The sequence below is a fragment of a genome, unplaced genomic scaffold, assembly GCF_019419815.1.
Source record: "Pyrus x bretschneideri cultivar Hongxiangsu unplaced genomic scaffold, Pyrus_bretschneideri_v1 Contig41, whole genome shotgun sequence".
NCBI classification, from domain to species: domain Eukaryota; kingdom Viridiplantae; phylum Streptophyta; class Magnoliopsida; order Rosales; family Rosaceae; genus Pyrus; species Pyrus x bretschneideri.
In genome coordinates this window covers 4,532,764-4,560,571 of record NW_025999735.1, presented here as the reverse complement: position 1 = coordinate 4,560,571, position 27,808 = coordinate 4,532,764, and the positions used below count along the sequence as shown (strand labels likewise).

Here is a 27,808-nt window from a genome sequence, read left to right as displayed (position 1 = left end):
AGCTTGCTTCTAGTACACTAGCAAGCTACCCATGGAGTTCCTTAACAGGAAGCTGTGGAAATATATGTGCCTTAGCTTGATCCTCACCTTGGGGGCTTGGTCTTCTGAAGCCACTTCTCGTACTCTGCAAGATGCATCTATGTATGGGAGATACGAGCAATGGTTGACTCGTTATGGTTGTGTATATAATGACGTTAATGAGAAGGAGACTCGTTTCAAGACATTCAAGGAGGGCGTTTATAGAATCTTCTAATAAGGATGCAAACAAACCTTACAAATTAAGAGTTCAAAGGCTCAAGAAATGGATTCAAGGGACACGAGTGCTCCACGAAGACAACTTCTTTCAAGTATGAAAATGTGACTGCATCATTACCAGCAACAATGGACTGGAGAAAGAAAGGAGCAGTAACCCCCATCAAGGACCAAGGCCAATGCGGTAGTTATATAAACGTCTAGCTTATTTATTTATTTATTCATATTAACTGGTTTGATTTGATACTTTATTCGAACTACATTAATTCCAATCAAATACAGGAAGCTGTTGGGTTTTTTCAGCAGTGGCTGCCACTGAAGGAATAACACAGCTTACAACTGGGAAATTGATCTCTTTGTCTGAGCAAGAGCTTGTTGGTTGTGACACCGTTGGTGAAGACCAAGGATGTGAGGGTGGCTTGATGGACGACGCCTTCCGGTTCATCCAAAAAAATCACGGGATTAGCACAACACCAAGAAGGAAGCAAGCCATGCAGCGAAGATAACTGGCTTTGAAGATGTCCCTGCAAACAGTGAAAAGGCCCTTCTTGCTGCAGTTGCTCATCAACCTGTTTCTGTTGCTATTGATGCTAGTGGTTCCGACTTCCAGTTCTATTCAAGTGGTGTCTTTACCGGAACTTGTGGAACGAGCCTTGACCATGGTGTTACCGTTGTTGGTTGTGGCATGAGTGAGGATGGGACTAAGTATTGGTTAGTGAAGAACTCATGGGGTGCAGAATGGGGTGAAAAGGGGTACATTAGGATGCAAGGAGACGTTGCAGCAGCTGAAGGACTTTGCGGAATTGCTATGTCTGCATCTTACCCCACAGCTTAGTTAATTTTACCATCAACAGTGAAACCACTGCCTACTATTTATATGCCTGGTAGGCTGTATGATGCGTATCAACTTGTATGTGTAAAATACTTATAAGATTGGCCGTAAGTAAAACTAGCCATCTTGTGAAAACCTTCTTCAGTTTCTGTCTGTTTTAGTTAAGCATATAGATCTAAACAGTTAGATCAAATACATGCGAACAACCTCTATTTGGTGATCATGCATTCCAATCTGTTGATTATCCCCTGTGAAGACTCGTGCAAATCGATAATTGTTTGGTCTTCTTCTATCATGCAGACCAATCAATATACAGTCGTCAGATTCAAATGAAATCTCTTTTCGTTGTTATAAAGAATCTGGTTTCAACTGAGTTATTGTCCGGACGATCTTTAAAAGTGAACCTGAAACTTGGAACGATTCCGATCAATCAAACGTATATATTTGCATATATCTTAAATGTGCATATCTCCTATATCATGCAAATCACAAAATCGATCGCATTAGAATGCAAAGAGACGTTGGTTGGGACCAAGCATTACTAGGTGGGTTGCTCAACTTGCTCTAAATTTTGATAATATGTTGTGGGTTGGACGAGTTCTTGTGAAATTTGATTGTTTGGATTGATAAGCGTGTGTGTTTACTGATGAACCTTAGGTGTAGTTTTGATTGATAAATTTTGGATTTTTCTTGTTTTTACCGTATATATAATTGTGGGTCACTTCTCAGTTGTTCATAGGATTTTTTTGGGGCTTCTGAATTCCGGTCCTATCCCATTACAATCTGTTGGATCTAATCCAGACACATATTTTTTTCAACCCAATTCAAGGGCAAGCTCTTTTTTTGTGCCTTTATCTCATATATTGTAACCTAAATTCATCAATCATTCATCATTCAATAAGTGAAATGATGCATCAAGATTCATGATGGAAATTAAGGGTACAATTCAAATAGAATTTATAAACCAAATCAAATAAAAGTTAAGTTTACAATCCAAATAGAAGTTAAAATTTCAAACCAAATAAAAATTGGAAGTGGATCTAAACTTCAAAAATAAAAATTCATCGATCAATTCTTCAAGCTTGAGATGTCAAAGCATTTGGAGGAGGCATTGAACTTATAGAAGATTGAGGTTGAGCTTGTGTCAAGCCTACATTACAAGCAAAGAAAATATATTAGTAGCATTTAGAACAAGAACTAAAGTTGAATCCCTTTAAATATTATTGAATTATTATATATATTATTATAATAAATATAAGTTATATAATATAATATATATTTATATTTTTCGGTACGATACATTAATACTATCAGTAATGTTATTGAATACTATGACTGTACCATAAAATTTCGGTTCGGTACAATACCATGTCATTATTAATTGGCACAAAATTGGTATGGTACAGTTGATAATTCGGGTGGAATGGTAATTTGGCAAAAAAAAATCCATTACTATTGTTAAATGCCTTGACTTGCAATGTAGACTACAAAGTGGGGTTTAAAGTTTGTTTATTTTACCATATATGCCATTGACACGATATGCTTTCAATCCCCACATTCACGCATATCTTTGATAAAGTATGGCTTAATTAGATACTAGCATATGGGCACACACAAAATGTATGTAATTTTTTTTTTTTAAATGGAAGGAGTGAGGAAGAGAGTGAGAGAGAGAGTGCGAGTGGGGAGAAAAGGGAGAGAGTTTTATTTTTTAATTAGGGACATGTAAAAATTACATGTAGGTGAAGTTAAAAAAAAAAAAAAAAAAGCAAAATTTTGGTTGTATAAAATTACATATATTTCTTATTTATGTTTAGTTTTAATTAGAGGTTTAGAATGATAATTTCGTAGAGTTTTGGTTGACAATAAAAATTATATTAATATGTAGTTCAGATTCAATTTAAATCTTCAAAAGTGCTACACAGTAAAAAATTCATGGGTATTGTTGGAAAGGAAATTTTAATTAAAACGGTGGCTCAAACATTCCTGCTTCCCAAAATGCTATGTGATGATTTAAACCACATGGTTGCCCAGTTTTGATGGGGGCATGAGGTAGGTCAAAGAAGAATGCATTGGGTTAATTAGAGACAATTATGCATACCTAAAAGTAAAAGGGGGCAGGATTTAAAGACTTATATGCCTTTAACTTGCTTTACTTGCTAAACAAGGTTAGAGGTTTATTCGCCATCCTTTGTCACTTGCGGTAAGAGTATTTAAGGCAAGATATTTAACTATTACCGATTTCTTACAAGCACTGGTGAGGAACAATGCATCATACATATGGAGGAGCATTGCTGAATCCAAAATGATTATTAAGAAAGGTTATGTTTGGGTTTATATTTGACACTGGGCCTTGTGATAATGGAGGCCCAAAGATGCAAAAGCAAAGAGAAGACTGGGCTCGAACAAGTCGATAGCCCCTAGAAGAATTGGAAGCTATTTCAGCAAAGGCATAGACCACATGCCTATGTTTGAAGTGATGGGAATTAGAGGATACCTCACCACCAGCCAAAAAGCACTTTTCAGGGGCATGGATAAGTAAATAGGTGATGACTCACTGCCTTCCGAAAGTTATCAGCTAAAGGCAAAACTTGGACAGTTGGGCCAAATTGTCTATAAAAGCAGAGAGCGACACTAGAGACAAGGATACTCAACCAATTAATCAAAAGACATCCTACTTTGCTCTCAAACAAGCAAGAAACCAGAAAGCTGAACTTTGTCCAGATCTTGTCCTTTTTAATTGTAGTTCCCTTATAGAAAGTCGTCTTTTGTGAAGATTAGAAGCTTTGCTATCTTCCCTTAATATTGTAATATCGATTCCTTCTAGTAAAACCCTTTTACTTTTCATCCCCCAGAGTATACAAACCCTTGTAAATACAAAGAGAAGTGGTTGCAAAAAGTTGAACCTTGCCCGACAAGGTTAAATCTTGCCCGAGTCTCTTTTGTTTGTACTTATATATAATAGATCTGTTATTTAGTGCATTTTCCTTCACGTTTTAAAATCATTTTCAACTGTTTTCCACTTAAAAGTTTCATCTGTAATCAAATCTGGATAAGTTAATGAACCTGTTTTCATTAAAGCAAACTTTGATCAAGGAAATGGTTGGAAGGGCCCTGAACCCTTTTCATTTTGGACATACAATGTTATGAATTAAAAGTCCTTGTTTACAAGGCAAGAAAGAACCTTATACAGACTTAACCTATATGTGACAATCATTTGATAAACAAGAAGTCTAAATAACTTGTGGCGCAAGTAACCAACCTAATTCACACCTATTCAACAATCTTTTATACATAGATAACAGTGGCACGCTCAGATCCTTGTTAGTTTGGATTGTGAGCCTCAAGGCCTAAACCAAAGGCCTCAAAAAGGCATCTTTCAAACTAACAATAAACTCATATTGCAGCACACCAAGTAACAAGACTTTGCTCGACTGGCAAGAAAGAGCTAGAGCCCAGTGGAGCTGTGCGAGGGACCAGATCCAGAAATCCATCCCGAACATAGTTTTGGCACGCGCGGTGGCACCTTATTGATATCTTGTATGCCAAGAAGAAGGAAGGAATGAACATTCAGGTGGAAAGTAGAGTTTGGGCAACCCCCTTGTCTAACAGAAGTTAACATGACAGATCACTCGAAAGATTTTCCCTCACTACGAGGCCCTGTGATTCTAGAAAGCCTGACTTCTTCTGAAAAGTCAAGTGGACAAGTCACCAATGAAGACGTGCAAGCCACTATGGTGCAGCTGTTAAGAAGTATGGAGAAAATCTTTCTGGACACTAGAAGAGAGGTTAGCAGACTCTATTCCCTAACATGAATTCTACATAGAAAGCTGGAGTTATAATACTTTACACTGAGGGATGACTATTTCGTGGAAGTAATTAGGGAAGCAAGCCCAGAAAATGGACTAGTGATTCCTTTGTTCCCCTTACTCGAAGAAAAGAAGGATAAGGGGAAGAAGAAGGAAAAGGCTGGAACAAGTCGACCCGATGAAGAAGAGTTCCAAGAGACAAGCTTGCCCGATCCTTTGTTACTTCTACCAGATGGAATGAGGTAGATTGAGCAGGAAGTAGTGAAGATGGAGGCAACCAATCCAGTAGGAGAGACAAGCAGAAAAGGTTTACCCATAGCTGTGGGCAAACCTCTCCCTTATAGGCCACCACCGTAGGTTAACAAAGGAGGAGAAGTTAGATGGAGGCAGCCATAACCACATAGGGAAGCTTTCTTGGGCATTGACTATAGCCTGAAGTAGGGGACTTCTTACACCTCACACAATAACATGGCCAACCAGTAACTTAGAAATGATTTGGCAAAACTAAGAAGGATGGTGGTCCAGAATGCTCAGCCACAGGCTCACCTGATGTTCAAGATAACATACCAGAAGCCTTATCCTGAGCAAAATCATTTCCTTCTTAACTTCAAGATGCCCGCATTCCCAAATTTTAGTGGGGAAGACTATAATGTGTCTTCTAGAGACCATATTTTCAAGTTTTCAAATTATTGTGTAGCATTTGAGGACAACCCCAACTACAAGTTGAGACTGTTTTGAAATTCATTAGTAGGCTTGGCCTCCCAATGGTATTCTATGTTACCCCTTAATTCCATCGCCAACTAGGGGCAGATGGAGATGGCCTTCCATAAACATTTCTATAGGGTGGAGCCAGAGATGACCATCAATGATCTGGTGGAGGTAAAGCTGTATAAACATAAGTCTATGGAGGATTTCATGATGAGATTTAGAAAAATTAGGATGAGAAACCAGTTCCTAATCAACCATGCTTAACTCATAACCATTGCCCAGAAGGCTCTGAGGCTACCTTTGAGAAAGAAGTTTTATGATGTGTAGTTTAATGAGCTTCAAGAATTGGTGATTGCAGCTACTAAGTATAAGAAGTTGCTGATGATAGGAGCATATTCATGCGACTTAAATGGCTTGTTCTCGTGCATTTACGTTATGTTTCTCTAGTTATTTTAGTCCTTTATGCTTCTTTTGTGTGTTTTCAGGTTCTAAGGGCAAGGTATGCAAAAGGATGCCTTTTGGAGCCTTTTGGAGCAAATTAGAGATTGGAATGGATATCATATGCTTGGAGCCAAGAGGATGGACGAAATTAAAGACTTGAAGTAGGAAAGTTAAATCCTAAAAGACCTCATGTTTAAGCATCATTGAAAACTCCTACGCATTTTAGAACACAAAAACAACATTCCTTGCAACCTTAGGACATTGTCGTGTGTTTCCTTGTGTCTTCGTTCCTTGCCATGCAAGGAAGGGTTTTGTTCCCTATTTTTAAACACTTAAAGCATTCACTTATCATATCATTCACTTAACATATCATTCAATTATCATATCATACATTTATCACTTATCACTTCCATTCACTTATCACTCACCACATATCATTCATTTATCACCACATATCATTCATTTATCACTTATCAAACCATTCACTTATCATAACATACACTTATCACTTATCACTTCCATTCACTTATCACTCACCACATATCATTCATTTATCACCACATATCCTTCATTTATCACTTAACATATCATTCACCATTCACTTATCATAACCATACATTTATCACTTATCATACTCATAATTATCTACACATTTCAACCATTTAAACATATGCATTTCAACTCACATGCACACCCACCTCTTTCCATTTAATTCCACATGCATTCACTTCATCATTCCACCATTCATTCTTTATTCCACCAACATCTCACATGCATTTCCACCTTCCTACTTCATCATTTCACCACATTCTCCCTCTTTAATTCCACATGCACCCTTTATTCTTCATCATTGCAACCATGGCACATTTACACCAACAAAACAACTCCCATGCCATGGCCTACTCATATTCCCATTTCCTTTCCAACATCTCACATGCATTTCCACCTTCCTACTTCATCATTTCACCACATTTTCCCTTTTATTTCCACATGCAATTCTTCATCATTGCAACCACAAACACCTTAAACAAATAGCCATATACATCTCCACTCCTCCTATAAATACCCTTGCATTCATTCATTCAAATATCATCTCATCTCATTCACAACACAACAACACACCACAAACACATTCCTTTCTCCCTTAGAATCCAAAAACCATCTTCCATTTCCACCAATCCTCATCCATTTCCATAATTCCCCAACACTTCCATCCCCCCAACCAACCTATCCTTAAACCTTGTGCTACAACAACGAGGAAGAGAAGAGTGCCTAAACGTTCATACAATTCAAAGTTTTGAGTTGTTGGAATGTTTAGGTGTTTCTTTGATTTCAAAGTTTCATTTTAATTCTCTTTGTTTTGTACGTATGAGAAATGGAAGAAAAGAGTGCTTAAACGTTCATACAATTCAAAGTTTTGAGTTGTTGGAATGTTTAGGTGTTTCTTTGATTTCAAGGTTATGAAGAACTAAACCCCCTTTAGCTAGGGGGTGATTCGAAACTATGTTTATATTTGCAATATGAATTGATTAACTTTCGTTGGAATTTCATAAGTTGTGGATTCAATTTGTTTAACTGTTTGATTGATAACTTATTTATGTATGTTTATTAAGAATGCGCGCTTAATTTTCATGCATGAATTTGACGCTAGAATATAAGTGAGTTTCACGTAATAGTTATGAACTTATATTCACAAGTAGTGGAGGTTGCTTATAAACAATCGTGTTAAACATATTCTTGGCATAAGTTTCATGCAATCATAGTAACGAATGCCTCGTCAACACTTATAGTTTTCATGATGCTTAATGATTCTTGCTTGTATCTCTATTATGCAATTCATGTAGGGAACTTGTGAGGAATGCTTTGGATTGTCGTATGCAATCATCCAATTCATTAACTTAAGGAAAACTTGACGGTTAATTTAAGCGGACCTAATTAACCCGGGGCGTTGAGAATTCATGGTTTATTGAAAAGCAATTAGACATCGTTTTGTATGCAAGTATAACATATGTGGAGATGAACCCCTTAGCTAGCTTCCCATCCATTCATTTCCGTCAAATCCATATTTACAATTTGTTTTGTTTCCAAGTTTCCATTTTTAGTTTAAAGTCGTCCAAATCCAATCCCCATTTACTTTATTGTTCAATTTAGTTAGAAATCAATTTAGTTTGTGTTTTTAAAGCATTTTGAGTCTTTTGGTTTGTCTTAGTGTTTTAACGTTTAGTTTCACATTCTTTGAGTCTAGTTTAGTGTTTTATCTTGTTTTTACGTTTTTGAAGTCAAATCCAAGTGGTTAACAATCCCTCCTAATCCCTGGTCCAGAACGATCCCTACTTACATCCATACTACAATTGTCAAAAAGAGGGTTTAATTTGTGCGCGTATAATTCTCGCATCAGCTGACAGAGGAATAGCAAGTGAAGCACTCATCTAAAGTGCCTCATTTCTATAAGAACAAAGCCCCAATACACTAGTTAGAGTTTGAAGGCCTAGAGCTAAAAGAAAATGATAGCAGTTTGGGAGATGGGATTGAGTTATGTGAAGCAGAGATGACCACTCCTTTCAAACCTTTAATGGTGAAGGGATTGGTTCGGCCTATTAAAGACCAGAAGATCGTGATGAATGATGGAGGTTTTCTACTTATGAAACCCCGAAAGTACTAGTCATATTCCTTCGATTTAAACCAAGGCAACAGACATCTATGAGGTATTAGTGAGGGCTAGAGTAATCTTGCCCGATAGTACCAAAAAGATACCTAAACCTGAAGAGCTTAGAGGAAAAAAATACTGCAGGGTTCACTACACCTTCAAACGCTCCATAGCTAATTGTGTGCAGTTCAGTGATTGGATCCAAGACCTCATAGTTCTTAGACCTCATAGTTAAGAGAAAACTGTTATTAGAGAAACCTCAAGCCAATATGATGATTGACACAGATCCATTCCCTGAAGCCCTAATCAACATGATCAACCTTAATTGGGTTGAGAAAGGAAAAGGAAAAACTTCCTGGGATGAGAGGGGAGAGAGAATGTAAGCTGTTAGGCCATCAGAAGGTGTTAGAAGGTTACCCGACATACGCTAAGCAACTGTGGTCAAAGTGTGAACTCGAGGTGCCATCATAGGGCGCTATATTAATCGGGAGTTCGTCAGAAGAAGAGAGATAAAGGAGCGAGATGCCAGCAGATGTATTAGTCGGGTTGCTGAGAAAGAAACCACCAAGAATGTGTTCCAGAGATTGGGAAGATATTCAGAGCCCAATGGTCTATCTGAGGTGTTCAGATACTATGAAGCCTCTGAAGAAGCTGAAGATAAGGAAGCAAAGTTGCTCAGGTGGGTGGATGTGAAACCTCCCTAGCCAAGTTATCACAACAACATGAGACAAAGATGGTGGGAGGGAACCATAAGCCCAATTCCCCCAGTTCCTAAAAGAGATTCAGCCCGACTCAGTCGAAAATGGTACATAATAAAGAAAGATGAGAGACTTGTTAGAGAGATGGAGGCATCCATGATAAGGAGGGTTCAAAGATAGTACAAGGCTCATATGAACTCATTAAAAATCCCTGCCATTTCAGAAGCTTCTGAAAATCTTAAGTTCGAGAAGGTCACCCAATGAGGAAGAAGACAATTCCAGTGGAGAAGTAAGAAAGAGATAGAAAGAGCTAACAGTAAAGTTGAAGGTAAGGGAGACCATGTACCTCAAAACCCTCATCTAGGGAAGTATAGGGTGTTGAGAAGAGCTCAAGTGAGTGTGGTGATGATGCCTACACCATGGTGGAATTCAGAGCCTATATGTTTTGGAACCATCTCCCTTAAGAGGAGGATACCTCCACCTTTACTGGAAGATTCTCCTTATGAAATCCCAAAGGCAGTTGCATAACTTCAATATGGCAGAAGAAGAGGAAATGCCCGAGTTGATGCTAACCAAGGATGCCCAAACATGTATGGATAAATTTCTGTGTCAGATTGGAGAAACGAAAGAAAAAGTGCCTGGACTAAACAACTTCCATGTGAACATGACCTATGTCTTATCAACCATGTTCTGTACAGAACTAGATCAACCAACAGCAATGGAAGGTGGCTATTTGGTACCAGAACCAATGATGGCACTTGTGAACGTTGAGGAGGTTGGGAAATAGGGATTAAGCTTGGCGGACTTGCTTGACCTTGCATGAAAAGAGCTCGAGAGGGTTTATTATGATAAAATGGTGTTTAGCAAACCAAGTCTAGCTTTAGAAAACCATCTAAAGCCCATATATGTGACAGTTTATCTGGAGGGAGTCCCCTTTAAAAGGGTGTTAATAGATGAAGGGCAACAATTAATGTGCTCCTACTTAAACAAATGAGGAGGTTTTGCAGAAATGAAGAAGATCTTATTCCTACTGATCTTACAGTTTCTAGTTTCTTTGGGGTTATCACCAAAACCTATGGGATATTGCTTTGGAGGTTGACTTAGGATCCAAGAAAATCATGTTGGCATTTTTTTTGGTGGACAACAACTCTATTTATGGGGCATTGCGGATCCACCAGAGTCTGTTTGTGCCATCTACTTTGCACCAACAAGTTGCTGTCTGCCATGAGGCCAGAACTGAGGAGCCTAGATTTTGGGAGATACTGGAGGCCGAATCGTAGCCATTTCTCTCCACAGCTAATGTTGCAGAAGCAAATTTTTACATTCTTATTGTTGGGATCTTACAATGTTTAGGTGCTGATAATAACGGCCGCCCTACCAAAGTGACGGTCCAAAAGCTCATAGGGCAAGGACTTTCTCTCACTAAAGAGGAATGAGACATACCTTATATTGTCCCAGCTCACCAACACCAATGATGGTAGACCAAAAAAGAAAGGACCAAGTGGTTGCAGTCAGGTCTTTAATCAAAAGACTGTTGGAGTATGAGAGAGAAAGAAGAGAGATTAAAGAGAGCTCAGCCAATGCGGTGGCAAAGTGGGGAGAAGGAACTTCAGGCACTTAAGATAGAGAAGGAAAAAAGATTTTGGGATAAGAAGTGGAAGGAGCCATTCACATGGCAGAATGTATAATGACTTAGACTGGACAAAGGATGAGCCCGAGGCCTCTAAGTCATTAGAATTTTTATGTACAAAGCCTGATAAACCAGCACCAGAAGTACAAGACCCCTTGAAACCATTAATTAGGGGACTGAGGAGGATCTAAGGCCAATACAAATTAGTGGCTTGTTGGAGGTTGGAGATTAGGCAAAGATAGTTGACCTTTTGCATGAATTCAAAGACTGTTTTGCATGGCATTACATAGAGATGCCTTGATTGAACCTTAGTTTAGTGGAGCACATAATGCCTATCAAAGATGGGTACAGACCTGTGAAGCAAGCACCAAGAAGAATGTCGAAGGAAATAGAAGGGAAAGTCAAAGAAGAGATTGAGAAGTTGGTATATGCAGGATTTATTAGGCCTACAAAGTATGTGGAGTGGTTGGCCAACATTGTACTTGTATTAAAAGCTGTAACTAATGCCATTTGATGTTGTGTTGACTATAGAAACATTAATGATGCAACTCCTAAAGATGAATACCCCATGCCTATGGATGACCTATCCATTGATGCGATTACAAAACATAAAGTTCTATCTTTTATGGATGGGAATGTTGGATATAATCAGATAAAAATGGCTAAACAAGATATACATAAGATAACATTTAGATGCCTAGGACATATATGAGCATATGAATACGTGGTCATGCCATTTGGGCTAAAAAATGCTGGTGTTACTTATCAAAGGGCAATAAATGTTATTTTTCATAATTTAATCAGGCATAGCATGGAGTTATACATTGATGATATTGTGGTAAAGTCTAAAACTGAAGATCAACACCTAGAAAACCTTAAACAAGCCTTATTGAGAATGAGGACCCACAAGTTGAAGATGAATCCTAAGAAATATGCCTTTGGGGTTAGATTGGGCAACTTTTTGGGATTCTTAGTTCATCAGAGAGGAGTGGAGATACATAAGAACAAAGGTCGGGCTATAATGGAATCACCTTCCCCCACCAACAAAGTGCAATTACAGAGGCTGTTGGGGAATATCAACTTTTTTAAAGAGATTCATTGCTAATCTGGTGGATAAGATCCAACCATTGACTTCCTTATTAAGATTGAAGAATCAAGATAAGTTCGAGTAGGGCCTTCAACACCAAGAATCTTTTGACAAAGTAAAAGCTTGTCTAGCCTCTCTGCCAGTGCTCATGCCTCCCCAAAGGGGGAAACCTTTGAAACTCTACATTTCTACATCTGAGAAGTCAATAGGGAGTTTATTGGCACAAAACGATGAAGGTGGGAAGACGCAAGCAGTATATTACCTCAATAAGATCTTTACTGAGGTACCCCAGTTGAAAAGCTACGTTTAGCTTTATACTTCATTGCCTGCAAATTGAGGCATTATATGTTGCCTTGCCACATTCGTATAATTGCCAAGACTGATATGATCAGGTACATGCTGTCTAAACCAACGCTAATTGGAAGAATTGAGAAGTGGATTCTAGCACTATTGGAGTTCAGTTTTCAATATGTGCCTCATAGGGCAATAAAGGGGCAAGCAATTGCAGACTTCCTGTCCAAGCACCAAGACTTTAAGGAGGAACTTGTTAACATCTTAGGAACTCTGGAAGTGGCCAGCCTTTGGATCTCACCTAGTAAAAATCACTCGGGTAAGGAAGAATAGATCCAACAAGAAGTACGGAGAATAACTAGCCTATATATCACTCCCTGGAAGTTATATTTTAATGGGTCTTGCACTCAACATGCTGTAGGAGCTGGGATTGTCATCATTGATCTGAAGGGAATCCAACATTGCTACTCATTCCTTCTGGATTACCAAGATACTACCAACAACAAGGCAGAGTACGAGGCATTGATCATTGGCTTAGAAATCCTAATAGAGTTGGGGGAAACTGAGGTAGAAATATATGATGATTCATAGTTAGTGATTAATCAGTTGAATGGAGAATACAAGTGCAGACATCTCACAATGGCAGACTATTATTTGGTAGCTACTCAATTGCTAAACTATTGGGGTAGTGAAGTATCATTTAATCATGTCCCCAGAGAAGCAAATTTAATTGCCAATGAAATGGCACAGATGGCTTCTGGAGCACAGATTTAAGAAAAAAGGTTTGAGAGAGGATTTAGCTTGAATATAATGACCAATGAGCCTGAGATAGAAAACTGGAAACATCCATGATTCAATACTTAAAAGACCATTCTTCCCCCACATGTAAGAAAATTAGACGGCAAGCAACTAAGTTTGTTATGTGGGACAAAACCTTGCTAAGAAAGACTCCAGATGGACTTTTGTTGAAATACTTGGGTTTGGAGGAATCAATGAGGGTAATAGATCTTTTCAGCACATACCCTCAGTACCCTTGAACCCAGTAGTGAAGCCATGGTCTTTCAGAGGGTGGGCAATGGATTTCATCGGCCAAATATACCCAACTTCCAGCAAGGGGCACACCTTCATAATTGTGGTTTTTGATAGAAAATGGCATCTTAAGTGATCAGGTTATGTTGCAAATAAAATGCAATTTATTATGCATGCATGGTTGCACTTGGACCAACATGGTGGAGAAAGAAAAGTTTCAGTTGGAATATGATGCATTCAGTTGGTCAAGTCACACATGTGGAAAGATATATTTATCTTTTCAAGGAGAATCATGAGATAGCCTTTATCATATCTTGGAGATATTGGACGGCTAAGGTGATTGGACATAAACTTTGAGTCAACGTAACAAGTGATGTTTTACAAAGTTAGAGTGGCATTTGGACTCTACAAAGCTATCAGGCCGTGCCAAGTAAAAGACAACCACTATAAATATAGAGTCACATGCATCATTAAGCCCCCTCCAATTCAACAAACAAACTGCCCTGCACAAACTCTCGCTTTACGCGAAACCTCTCAACAACCTTGAGATTTTCATTTTCTTTTTTCACCAACACATCTTTAGTTTGGATAAACAGCACTGTGAAGGTAATCGGCGAACATCTTCAGTTTGGATAAACAGCACTGTTGCCGTAGAATCAACCGACCGTGGAGCACCTTCAGTTTGGACAAACAGCATTGCGTCGAGGTTGACTGATTACCTATCCAAGTCTCAGTCGAGAAGGATTTTCGAATCCTTGTTGGTAGAGGTCATCTCATCAGCATTCTTGGTGAAGTGAGGTGTTACATGTTACTCCATTTGGCACATTGAAAGCTGAATTTGATATTGAACTTCGTAGAACTAGCAGCCTTGTCTTTAGGCTCTAAAACCCTAAGGCCAAGATGTGTTTCTTCCTCGGCTGCAGTCACAAGATCAAGAAGTCAACAGCACGCCCAACATGACATCAACACATTTTACTCTTCGCCGAGCTCGGTCGATGAGTTGGCACGCCCCTTATACAACCGAAGGACGTAGTTAGCTTATTAATTACTCGGCTTGCACGCCACGTAGGCTTGGTAGTTTTTAGGGTCAACATCATGTAAATCTTGTACATTCATCTATGAAGCTTACATAGTATCGAAATCCTTCATATGACAATAGAGGGGTAGGTCCCCATACATCACTATGTATGACTTCTAGTGGGTGTACAAACTTGGTTGTAGGAAAAAAAAAAAAAGGTAATTTGGTGAATTTTCCTTCTAGACATGGTGTACAAATGGATTTACATGTGTCAAAAGATGCAGAGACTTTATTTTGATGAAGCATTGCAGAGGTGATTGCATTAGATGGGTGTCTTAGCCTTTGATGCCATAAACTTGTGCTAATAGGTTGTGCAAGAAAGCATTTTCGTGATTGAGATGATGCAGATGATGACTTCTGATTAATGGAAAGGTATAGGGTAATAGCCAGCCCTACACAGCCCATTGAGAAGGATTGTCCCTGTGAACTTGTCCTGAACCCAAAAAGAAACATCATCACATATACAACTCAATTACTTTACCATTTTGGGCCCTATACAACTCAAGGGTAAATGATAGATATTTGAGAAATACTATTAAAACTCGTCTTTAAAATAAGGAGGACTCATCCTTATTGTGAGGCTAAACCCACCTTATTTCCTTAGTGTATATAATATCGTTTGTCTAAAAAAAAAAAAAAAAAAAAAAAGGAGGACTCATCCTCACGAAATAGAAAGTTTGCTTACTTGGAATAAAAATTAAACCTAAGATGGTAACCAAACTGTCTCGAATTAAACTTAATAATTCGCTTCGTATTGGATTGTACCTAATTATCTCCTTTTTAATAGCAGTGTAACCTACTTGTAATTTAAAGGTAATTGGATTGAATTTATTGAACGGTCAACAAATTACAAAGAAGTCATAGTTTAGTCATGATTGTTTTCTTGAAACTGAATACTTAAATGTCAAAGATAATTGGTTATAATCTATTTCATGGGGCATACTGCGATTCTTTCTCTATATTAGATCATTTCCAACTAAGAACTTAAATTCAAAGTACAATGTCACGTTACAAAATTTGGATGTAGAAAGAAGCTCCAACTAAGATGTCCATCCTACGTGGTTTAGTGAAGGGATTGTTTGCTACTAATTCTTGTTGATGAGAATATATGATGTCTTTTTATTTGTTTTTAAAAGGAAAATTTAGTATGTGGTCCCTAGTTAGTAATGCTCATTGATCGAGACCTTATAAGTTTTCAGATTTTAATCGAAGTCCCTAACATTAATGTATATATTAATGAATTTTCATGTCAGTTACATAATTTTAAAATAAAAATTAGTAATTGATTAGATTTTTAATACTCAACCCTTCTTAAACTCCTAATTAATTTCAATTAAAAAATTGTCAAAATAAAAAAAAATTAGAATAAGTTTGTACCCATTAATTTTTTTTTTTTTGTAAAAAGATTTTCAATTTTTTAATCTTAAATGCACCCATACATAAATATATCAATTTGTTATATGTAAAATGTACCATTTTTTAATATTAAATGTACTTTTTTTTTATTTTATAAAATTAATTCAATTTTTGTCTGATCTATTTTTTAAATTATATGGGTACATTCTATTTTGTTGATTTGAGAATGTATTCATGTAAGTTTAATCAAAGAAATTTAATAATGTTATTAAGCCTAATATCTATTGTTATTTTTATATTTTCGTAGTTTTAAAAATGTACCCATGTTTTGGTACAATAACTTTTTGGTTAATTTTGATGAATGTACATATGTTTATACACACACACACACACACACACACACACACACACACAATATATTAAGGGAATTGTTATTAGCACTCCAAAAATCTCATTCTACACTCCAAACTTTTTATATTAGGAAAGAAAAATACACTTGTGAGGAGTGTAGAATGAGATTTTTGGAGTGCCAATAACACTTCCCTATATTAGAGCGTACAATTTATCATTTAATTTAATCTCACAAATTATTGGTTTTATTTAAAATCTCATTAATTTAAGTAACAACGAATTTCAATTTTTAATTTAAAAATATAAAACCTACATCGAAAACATTATTACATTAATGTTAGAGACTTCGATCAAAAAATGAAAACCAACAAGGTTTTAATTAAGAACATTGGTAGTTATGGATTGCATCCAAAGTCTCCATGTTTTGGAAGTGGTCCTACAAATATTATTGAATAAGAAAAATATGTATTGGAGCAAAAGAAAATTTGTCATTGTCACATTAACAATTAGAAAACAATGGTAGACTTCAAGCACTTCGTCGAGCAGACTTATAATCGCAAAATTACAAATATCAACAAAATCGCTAAATCTTGTGCTACGTGAAGATCATGTAAGAACAAAAAATTTCAAATCATATAGATGGTTTAGATCGTTGAAAAGAGTTACATGATGAACACCTCAAGGAGTATATGTAAAGGGTAATGCTAGAGAAACTAAATTTGTAGACAAAATCTCATTAATATAAGTAACTACAAATTTCAATTTTTAAATTAAAAATATAAAACTTGCATCGAAAACATTTTACATTAATGTCAGAAACTTTTATCAAAAAATGAAAACCAGCATGATTTCAATCAAAGAATATTGATAGTTATGGACCGCATCCAAAGTCTCATTTTTTTTTAAAATCTTTGTTGCATGAGCCCCAGCTTTTTGACCAATCATAAATCATGATGGTTGGTTTTAACTGATTTCTATTTAAAAGTGGTCCTGCAAATATTATTTGAATAAGAAAAATATGAATTGGAGCAAAAGAAAATTTGACATTGTCACATGACCAATTGGAAAATAATAAGTAGACTTCAAGCACTTCATCGAGCAGATCAATAATTGCAAAATTACAAAATATCAATAGAATTGCTAAATCTTGTGCTACGTGAAGATCATGTAAGAACAAAAAATTTCAAATCATATAGATGGTTTCGATCGTTGAAAAGAGTTATAGGATGAACACCTCAATGAGTATATGTAAAGGGTAATAATAGGGAGACTAAATTTATAGACATATTTTGAAAACTAAATGACATGGAAGTTGATGATTGGTTTATTACTTAAGCATTGACAAACGTACCCATTCCTATTGGTGACACATCATTTAGTTTGCAAATTTTATCTCCAGATTTAGTCTCACTAACATTACTCATATGTAGATGGTTAAGATTCGGGGCACATGCTTTTGGTATCCATTTTTGTGTGCCTACTCGTAATGTATTTTCAATGATCAAACTGTCTATTTTTATGTCTTGCCTCAAAGATCACATCTGCCATAAATCACTCAAATATGAAAGCATATGAACTTTGGATTAAATTTAGTGTTTCTTTGTAAAACCGTATCCATCTATTTTCTTCACCACAAATGGATATCTTTAGGATTTTGAATTCATCTAATATTTTACAAAAATGATCTATAAATAATATATTAAAATACAAACAGTTCATGTTGTTGAAACAAAACTATATATTACTATTTTGGCTTTTTAGCCAAAATAGTCTCTGAGATTTGTATAACACATCACTTTGGTTCCTGAGATAGAAAATTAATAGAAATGGTCCCTGAGATTGTCCACCATCCATTATTTTGGTCATTCTGTTAAAACTCTGTTAAGTGTCCTGGAGCTCTTGGCCGAAAGTTTGGATAAGTTTCAAAGCTTTGTAACTCAATCGTTTCTTAACCAAATTCAACCCATAATATATCAAAATGAAGATAGGAAAGTGTAGAACAATATTATACCTATTTGGAAGCCCAATGGTTGCCGGAGATGACTGGAAAATAGCCTGAAAGGGGACTAGTCTGTGGGAAAACTGGAAAACTCGTCGAAAACTGGGTAAACTTTAAATGTTCATAACTTCTTCAATACTCAACGAAATTGAGTGATTCAAAAATAAAAATCATACTTATCAATGAGGAAAATAGAATGGTACCTTCTTAGATGGCTAATTAGCCGTGGTATGATCGGAAAATAGCTCGAAAGTGGCTAACTCGAGACCAAGACAGCTACTTTTGAGTAGTTTTCCGGCCAAACCACATTGATTTAGCCATTGAGAAAAGTTCCGTTCTCTTTGTCTTGTCAAGAAGTATGATTTTTTTTTTTGAATCACTCGATTTCATTGAGTATTGAAGAAGTTATGAACGTTTAAATTTTACCCAGTTTCCGGTGAGTTTTCTAGTTTTCCCGCGGACCAGTCACCTTTCAGGCTATTTTCCGGTCATCTTCGGCAACCATTGGGCTTTCAAATAGGTATAATCTTGTTCTACACTTTCCTATCTTCATTTTGATATATTATGAGTCGAATTTGGTTAAGAAACGATTGAGTTACGAAGTTTTGAAAATTGCCCAAACTTTCGGCCAAGAGCTCTGGAACACTTAGCGGAGTTTTTAACGGAATGACCAAAATAATGGATGGTGGACAATCTCAGGGACCATTTCTATTGAGTTTTAATCTCAGGGAACAAAGTGATGTGTTATGCAAATCTCAGGAACCATTTTAGCTAAAAAACCTACTATTTTCACACACCCTTTTATCCTATATGGCCCATGTATGCCGTCCTTGTGAGACCGTTGGATGACATTAACCCTTCATCAAGTGAAATTACACAAGTACCCATGCCTTAACACTGCATTACAGTCCATTTACTGTCAATAATTCTCATAATGAAATATTGTATGCATCGTGCAATGCACAATACATGTCTTAGTGTGACTCGAAACAAAACAAGACAAGAAAAAATAGGTCTCTATGATTTTCTGTATTCAACATAAATAAGGACAAAAATCCTATATATGCTTACAGTGTTACTAGAGATAGAGGTGGTTTGAAAAAACCGAAAAAAAAAAACCATTTGTACCGAACCAAAACTGAAAAAAAAAAAAAAAAAAAACCGAATATAAAGAAATTGAACTGAACAAAAAACTATTGGTTCGATTTCGATTTTAGTGGTTCAAAAACTGAATTGAACCTAATCGAAATACCTTAAACCCAAAACAGAGTCGTTTTATAGTTAGATTAACCCTAAGCGTGTCCCTTATCTCGTCGTCCACATCACTTGAGTCCTCACCCGAGTCGTGTTCGTCTGCCTTTACCGCATTGTCTGTATTTCGCCCAAAAAATGACGTAGAAAGTACCGGGCTTTGCCGTCTGGAAACAGATACTTCGAGCCTTCCAAATTCTTGGGCACTGGTCGTTTCCCATTTCCTATCCAGACTTGATTGAAGCAAAGAAAGTATAGATGGGAGTCGATACGTTCAAAACCATCACCCCAGTAGCCCTATATAAGAAAAAAAAAAAAAAATGAAAATGTCCCAAGAGCTTGGCTTGGATAACTCACTAGTTAGGATTCCTTGTTATGCAAGTATTTGTAAACTAATTGTATTACTTCTCTTTCTCTTCAAGGAACGTGTTTCTTGATTCCCCAAGAGCTTTTGGTGTGTGTGTGTGTATATATATATATATCATGTACATTAGTTGTCGGTTTGAAAACCATTTGAGTGTTTAGTTTTTTAAAGTTTGTCTAGTAAATACTTTTAATTTTTTTTTATAAAACATAAAATAGAAACTAAAAAAAAAACCAATAAACTGAAATTCAGAATTTCCTGCTTTGTTCGAGTAATATCTTGCTCGTGTTTGTTCCTAGACCATGCATTGTCTTCTCTGACTTTTCCAAGTTTATGTCAATATTATTTATTATGATAACCCAAGTAACATTTATGTGATTGCCAATTCGTTGTTTCATATATGCCCGCACTAAACATATTAAGTTTGATTATCATTTTGTTTGTGAGCGGATTGGGTTCTCATCAAGTTCATTACATACAATATGTCGATTACCCAGCTAACATTCTCACCAAGGGACTATACAAGTATTACTTGTTCTTATTCGGTCCGAAATTGTCTCTTCCCGGTTGTCGCTGGGGAGAATATCCTCTTAGTTAGGATTCGTTGTTACGCAAGTATTTGTAAACTAATTGCATTCTGTTTCTTTCTCTTCAAGGAACGTGTTTCCTGATGCCCCAGAAGCTTTTGGTGTACATATCATGTACATTAATTGTCGGTTTGATAACCATTTATGTGTTTAGTCTTTTAAAGTATGTCCTGTAAATACTTTTAAAAACATAAAATAGAAACAAAAAAAAATCAGTAAACTGAAATTCAGAATTTTTAAAACTTTAAAAAGGGTAGCTTTCGCATTTTGGTTTTTAGTATTTAAAATAATTGCCAAATATGTTTTTAGTTTTCAATTTAAAAAAGAAGTGAAAATAAAAATGGAAACAAATTGGTTATCAAATGAACTCTTAAACGTATAAACTCTAGCCCAACACATACGTGTTATAATATGGAAGAATGAGTGAGACTATCACGCTCAAGCCTTCAAATGTGACTTCAACACCAAATTATAGCTGAGGAATGTGAATTGAAGTATTAGAGGAGTCGGTTGTGGCACCCCTTATATTTTTTTTCCATACAGAATTTGATCAGCAACAATATCCACGAACCAATTGGGGAATAAAATAATCTAAGCTAGGGTTTTCCTTACATCAGAATTTTTGGAACTTCGAAGATTACAAAACAGTAATCAACGCCTTCTGAATTATAAGACATAATTAAGTGTATTTGCATTATCCCTCGTTGTTTAAATAAGAACCCACTACCGCACAAAAAGATAAAGGTTTAGCGTCAAACCCAAATTATAATAAAGATTAACATATTAATCTTAAAGGTCCATATCAACATAAATTCTAGGGCACGTACGTATATTGCAGACCAATTTTTGGGGCACGGCGATAGCTCGAGAGGCCATTATGTAGTACCTGGAGCTGGATGGACAAGTATATAAATTCCCAAGCAATCTAGCATTTCAGTATTATCTGCTCATATCCTTTACTTGGTCAAAACTTAGCTGCTCCATTCCAGTACACTAGCTAGCCAGCTAACATGGAGTTCATTAACCTGCAGCCGTGGAAATTTATGTGCTTGAGCTTGATCCTCATGATGGGAGCCTGGTCATCCGGAGCCACTTCTCGCACTCTACAAGATGCATCGATGTACGGGAGATATGAGCAATGGTTGACTCGTTATGGTCGTGTATATAACAATGTTAATGAGAAGGAGACTCGTTTCAAGATATTCAACGAAAATGTGGCGTTTATAGAATCTTCCAATAAGTATGCAAACAAACCTTACAAATTAAGTGTCAATCAATTTGCAGACCTTACAAATGAAGAGTTCAAAGCCTCAAGAAATGGATTCAAGGGACACGAGTGCTCCACGAAGACAACTTCGTTCAAATACGAAAATGTGACCACATCATTACCAGCAACAATGGATTGGAGAAAGAAAGGAGCAGTAACCCCCATCAAGGACCAAGGCCAATGCGGTAGCTAGTTATATAAACTTCTAGCTTATTTATTTATATCAACTGGTTTGATTTGATACTTATCCTAACTAGTTTTAATTCCAATATGAAAATACAGGATGTTGTTGGGCTTTTTCAGCAGTGGCCGCCACAGAAGGAATTACACAGCTTACAACTGGGAAATTAATCTCTTTGTCTGAGCAAGAGCTCGTTGATTGTGACACTGCAGGTGAAGACCAAGGATGTGAGGGCGGGTTGATGGACGATGCCTTCCAGTTCATCCAACAAAATCACGGGATTAGCACAGAAGCTAATTACCCCTACGACGGTGTTGATGGTGCATGTAACGCCAAGAAGGAAGCCAGCCATGCAGCCAAGATAACTGGCTTTGAAGATGTCCCTGCAAACAGTGAAAAGGCCCTTCTTGCCGCAGTAGCTCACCAACCTGTTTCTGTTGCCATTGATGCTAGTGGTTCCGACTTCCAGTTCTATTCAAGCGGTGTCTTTACCGGAACCTGTGGAACGAGCCTTGACCATGGTGTTACCGCTGTTGGTTATGGCGTGAGTGAGGATGGGACTAAGTATTGGCTAGTGAAAAACTCATGGGGTGCAGAATGGGGTGAAGCTGGGTACATAAGAATGCAAAGAGATGTTGCTGCAGCGGAAGGACTTTGTGGCATTGCTATGGCTGCCTCTTATCCCACAGCTTAATTAATTTTACCACCAACAGTTAAATCAATACCTACTATATATATGCGTTGTAGGTACTGTGAGATCTAAGAAACTCCTGTGTAAAATACTTGTGAGATCTACGTATTTTGGCTGTAAGAACAAGCCATTTTATTGAACTTTATATCGTAAAAGCGTAGGCTTTCCTATCAAAATGGTAAACAACTTTCCATGCTTTAATAAACTGGTAACAGCCAACTAAATCATTCAGGTATGATCAGCGTGACAATTTATTCTAATTATTTAAGGAATCCCAGCACAATCGCAATATTAATTCTAGACGGATTTTGTGAAACCGTACACTAGGGCAATTCAAATTCATCTAAATTACAAGGAGGGAGGGAGAGAGTCTAAACTTGGAATGAAGATGAAGACCAATCCACAAGGGAAATCCACTAATTTTTGTGATGTAACAAATTTTGGTCTCGACATTTGTAGAGTCTACTGTAGATCTCTACTCTCGTGCTTGTTCTTAGACCCTGTGTTTTCTTTGATTTTCCGAAGTTTAATTATGTCAATATTATGTATTCTGATAACCTAAGCAGCACTTACGTGACTGCCAATTCGTTGTTTCATATATGCCTGCACTAAACATATTAAGTTTGATTATCATTTTGTTTGTGAGTGGATCCAATTGGGTTCTCATCAAGTTCATCACATACCATCTGTCGATTACCCAGCTAACATTCTCACCAAGGGACTATACAAGTATCACTTGTTCTTATTCGGTCCGAAATTGTCTCTTCCCGGTTGCCGCTGGGGAAAATACCCCCTAGTTAGGATTCATTGTTATGCAAGTATTTGTAAACTAATTGTATTACGTTTATTTCTCTTCAAGGAACATGTTTCCTGATGCCCCAGGAGCTTTTGGTGTATATATATCATTGTACATTAATTGTTGGTTTGGTAATCATTTAAGTGTTTAGTCTTTTAAAGTATGTCAAGCAAATACTTTTAAAAACATAAAATAGAAACTAAAAAACGTTAGTATGAGCGTGATTCTCACAGTTTAGTAATAATCCTTGTTGTCGATGCAAATTTCTGCCGTCTCTAAATTTGATGAAATGCACCTGCAAAACAATCAACACCTTTGATTAAAGACCTAAGTCTCACGCGCCCATGGGATTAAGGAGGGGGGGGTGGTTAGGCTAATGGATCTCTGATGCCTAAGTTAGTTTCTCTGAAAAGAGTAAGTGTTTAAGGCTTAGGGTTGTAAAAGCTTACCGAAATTTGGTAGAATTGGGGGTATATAGAGGGGAGTGGCCAGCCACGGTGTTAGGGGTTTGCCCTACACATGGCGGCATCCTATTAGCCAAGGTTTATGGAGAAATATTCTCAAGACATTAAATAGGAAACATTATCTTGAGATAATGGAGTAATTATCCCCAATTGATTTCAATTGGGATTACTTACTTGAATGGAGTCAATCTTCAATTGGGAATGTATTAAAGATAGAATTTGGGTAATTAATCCTTATCTTTAATGCTTTGACGTTTCCTTACTATGGGCAGGTGAGCTATGCCCAGTCGTATTCAGCTACATGGACCTTCAAGGGTGTGAATTGCGCATGGGAGCATCTGAGGAGTCTGCCCATTTAATGAGGGCAATCTTTTCTTTCTTGAGAAAAAAGTCCACATGTCGCCTCTAGAATTTTAGAATTATTTTAGGCTCCACAAATGCCACCACACCTGCTAAGGGCAATAAGTGTAGAAATCCCAAGATGCATGGGTTTGTAGACTTGTTTCCTAATTTGAACTAGATCTTCTTCCTTAATTTGGAGATAGACTTCTTCTAGGAAAAGGAAACCAATTGCCCCCAGTACTTATTTAATTCTGCCTTAAGCAGGGGATTAAATAATTTTGGAGAACAATCATCATTCTAACAAGAAAGAGAAGAGGAAATTTGTTCCTCCTCTCCTAGCTTTCTTCTTCTCTTGCCTTTGCAAAGAGTCATCTCTCGTTGTTGTTCTTTCTCTCCGTGCCGCACCAAGGTAAGAAAATTTTGAATTTTTTATCTTCTTAATTTTTTGAAACTTTAAGGCTTGAAAAATTGGCTCGATGAGGACTGAGGAGGTGTGTGAAACGTGGCAGGGGTGCCATGGGGCTGTTGTGTTGCAGTGGGCAATGTGGGTTACTAGTGGCGTTGCACGGGAGTCGGCTGGCATGAGCTAGAGACTCGGGTAGGCTGGGCCGATATGCTAGTGCGTTGGACGTTGGGAGGCCAGCTTGGGCTGAGCCTCTATTGCTGCTGGGCACGGCCAGTGTAGGCGAGGTGAAAGAGAGTGGGAGAGACCAGCGTAGGTCGGCTCTCTGGTCCTTGCGACCTGGGCTGAGAAGCCTAGGCCTTTCTGGGCTTGCGCGTAGGTCGACTCTCTTTTCCCATGCTGCGTCTTTTCTAAGAAGTGATCCGCTACATGAAATGCGCACTTGCTCAGTGCTCCTTGAATGCGGTACATGCGATGGTGGAGATTTCGAACTTGAGTAGGTTCTTTGATCTTAGCTTGACTATTAATGAGTTTTGGTACTTCTTCGAAATTAGCCATAAGGAAGGCGTGGGGCAGCTGAGGTTTTGCCATAGGCTATTTGATGCTTCCTACAAAGGTGATCATGAGTGGACGAGAGATACCTTGGAGGTAAGTGGAGAATGAGAGTCTAACTCTTTTCCTGAGCTGCATGTTCTGACTATCTTTATTAGTGGTAAGTGAAATGTTTTTTTCCTGGCCTACTTGAATTTTTGTTGAGTTACTTCATTACTTCAATTTATTGATCATCCTTCTTACTTTGTGTAGATTCAGATTTTGGCTCAACTCCAAGAACTTCGATAGATATTAAGAAGGTGCACATCGTCTTGGGCATTCTTGCTGAATACCTAGAGTGGCTTTGGTTGCTCAATCCTCTTCACTGGGAAAAAGGTGGGCTACCTCCAAAGGAAGAGGTGTTGCTCGTCTGATCGCTGTTGTAGAGGCCGCTGCCAATGATGGTGGAATGAAGAAACCTTCTTCACCTGCTTGAGAGCCTTCAGCCAAGAATAAACCAACGACTTCTTCTGCTGCTCGTGTGGGCTCGTCTACTACTGAGAAGCTTGTCATCGATCTAACTTCACCCAAGGGGGGAAGAAAAAGATTGTTGAGTTTGAGTATATGAAACCTGCCACTCCAAAGGTGGCTATAACCATTGCTAAGAGGATTGCCCAGCAGAAAGGTTCGATGGTGCCCTCGATGTCTGGGTTTGTGTTAATGCGTATCTGGGGAGCTAAGTCCGGTTTGACTCTAAGAGGCTAGCCACTATGAAGAGCGGGAAAATGGATTCTGCTGCTAAAGTGGCGCTTTGACTTGTTTCTCCTTCTGCTGCAATTGATTCTTCTGCTGAGAAAGGGAAGTCTGCTTGCACAGACAGTTATAAGAGATCCATTAAGTTTGGTTTTAGGGAGTTTTTTTTGAAATTTGTGCGCTACTAAAGGATGACATGCTTGAGGATGTCGATGCATGCGCTAAGTTTGTTGATAGTGTCAGGAAAGTTGTCGTCCGCTTAAACTCTTTTATGAAGCGTCCTGCCTACTTGAGGAGATCTTCCATGCTTACTACAATACATAAGACTTCAATCTTGGTAGCTGAGTCTATGCGGGTTGATTAAGATGTTGTCAAGTGTGCTAAGGAGGTCGAAGTAGCGTTAACGGCTCAGCTTCGCTCAGTTGCTGAAAAGATCAAAAAGCTCAAATATGAAGTCGTCGTTTTGAAGGGGTCTAATGTCTTTGCTCCTACCTCTGTGCAGCTGAAGACCGTTCATCAGGAAGTCATCAATTTGAAGGCTAAGCTTAGTGCGACTTATACGATTAGGGGTGGGTGGTAGAGGAATCGCAGGTAGGGGCAGGTAGTGTAGGTTCGAGGCGGGTATAGGCCGGGTCCTCTTTTTTTTGGGAACAAATGGGGAGGGGCTAGGTCGGGCCGGGCCATGGTTATTTACAGGGCAGGTTAGTCCTTAAACCTTAGAAAAATGGCCCCGGACCGGCCCATTTCTAATTATATTCAACGGTGGAGATTGAATGATAACCTATCATTCAATCTGAACCGCTAATTTGTAACATAGGTTTCTAAAATCCCAATCAATTTCAAACTTCAGTGAATCAGTCTCAGTTACTCTCGAATCTCGATCTTTCCAACACTCCCCAGTCCCCAACCCTCTTAGCTCTCTCGAATCCGTAACGCCACTCCTCCATCCACCTTTTCCGACATGACTCCTGCCAGCCACAAACAAGCCACACATACAGACAAGCGCACGCACCCTGCTACTTACTCTCTCACTCCCACACCCCACTTCTCCAGTCTCCACCGTCATTCCTTCGAGCCTTGACTCCCTCGATGACTATTGTCTACCATCGGCGTCAAGACTACCATCTACGTAACCAAGACTTTCTGGGGTGGGAAAGTCGAACCTGCTTTCTAGGTTCACTAGGAATGAGTTTAATTTGGAGTCCAAGTCTACCATCGACATCGAGTTCGCCACCAAGACTTTGACTGTTGATTCCAAGCTTATCAAGGCTTAGATTTGGGACACTGCTGGCCAAGAAAGGTGATATTTTTTCTCCTATTTCTTTTTTCCTCTCAATATTCTCTATATTTTTAGTTTTTCTGATTTGGGTTTGATTGTCTAGCTGATTACTTGGAAATATTTGATATATATAATATCTTGGTTTGAGTTTTGATTGAATTGTATGCGCAGCTCAATAGTTAGTATGGTTATTCTTTCAAGTATTGATATCTGAAGTGAATAGGAAAAACCCCAAAATTCAGTTTTGGGAAAAGGGTTGTCCCCTGTTTTCGGAAATTTCATGGGGTTATGGAGTTTTTGTCTATCTCCCTAATTTTCAAGCACTTATTTTGAAATTTCACCTGTAGATTTGCGAAGTTTTGCATACTCATATTGTTGCAGTCCTCTTTTTCTTGAGGAAAGGTGACTTTGATACTTGTATATATAATTGGTTGAGGAAGATGTTCTGTTATTGGTTGAGGAAGATGTTCTACTATATAGTTTGTCTTATGTGTGTGTCATGTGTATCATTCCAATGCATAACATATTCTGTGTGTAATGTGTATCACAACCAGATATGACGTGGGGGTAGTTTATCTCATACCTAAACAACCAGATTCATTCCTATTCTTCACTAACCCAATTCCAATCAAGTAAACTTGCCATAGGTGGGATAGTGAACCTGGCTGATTTTATATGCTCATAGTCAGAT

General features: G+C 37.8%; 1 protein-coding gene and 1 pseudogene across 1 annotated transcript; both read left to right on the top strand.

The window, feature by feature from the left end:
* The first annotated feature begins 31 nt into the window (after nt 1-31).
* LOC103947981 lies at nt 32-1,087 on the top strand (annotated as a pseudogene).
* Nucleotides 1,088-21,420: 20,333 nt separating this feature from the next.
* Nucleotides 21,421-22,552, top strand: LOC103947925 (senescence-specific cysteine protease SAG39-like). The gene is made up of 2 exons (XM_009358898.2): nt 21,421-21,862; nt 21,960-22,552. The coding sequence occupies exons 1-2, from the start codon at nt 21,421-21,423 to the stop codon at nt 22,550-22,552; spliced, it is 1,035 nt and encodes a 344-aa protein (XP_009357173.2).
* Nucleotides 22,553-27,808: the final 5,256 nt, after the last annotated feature.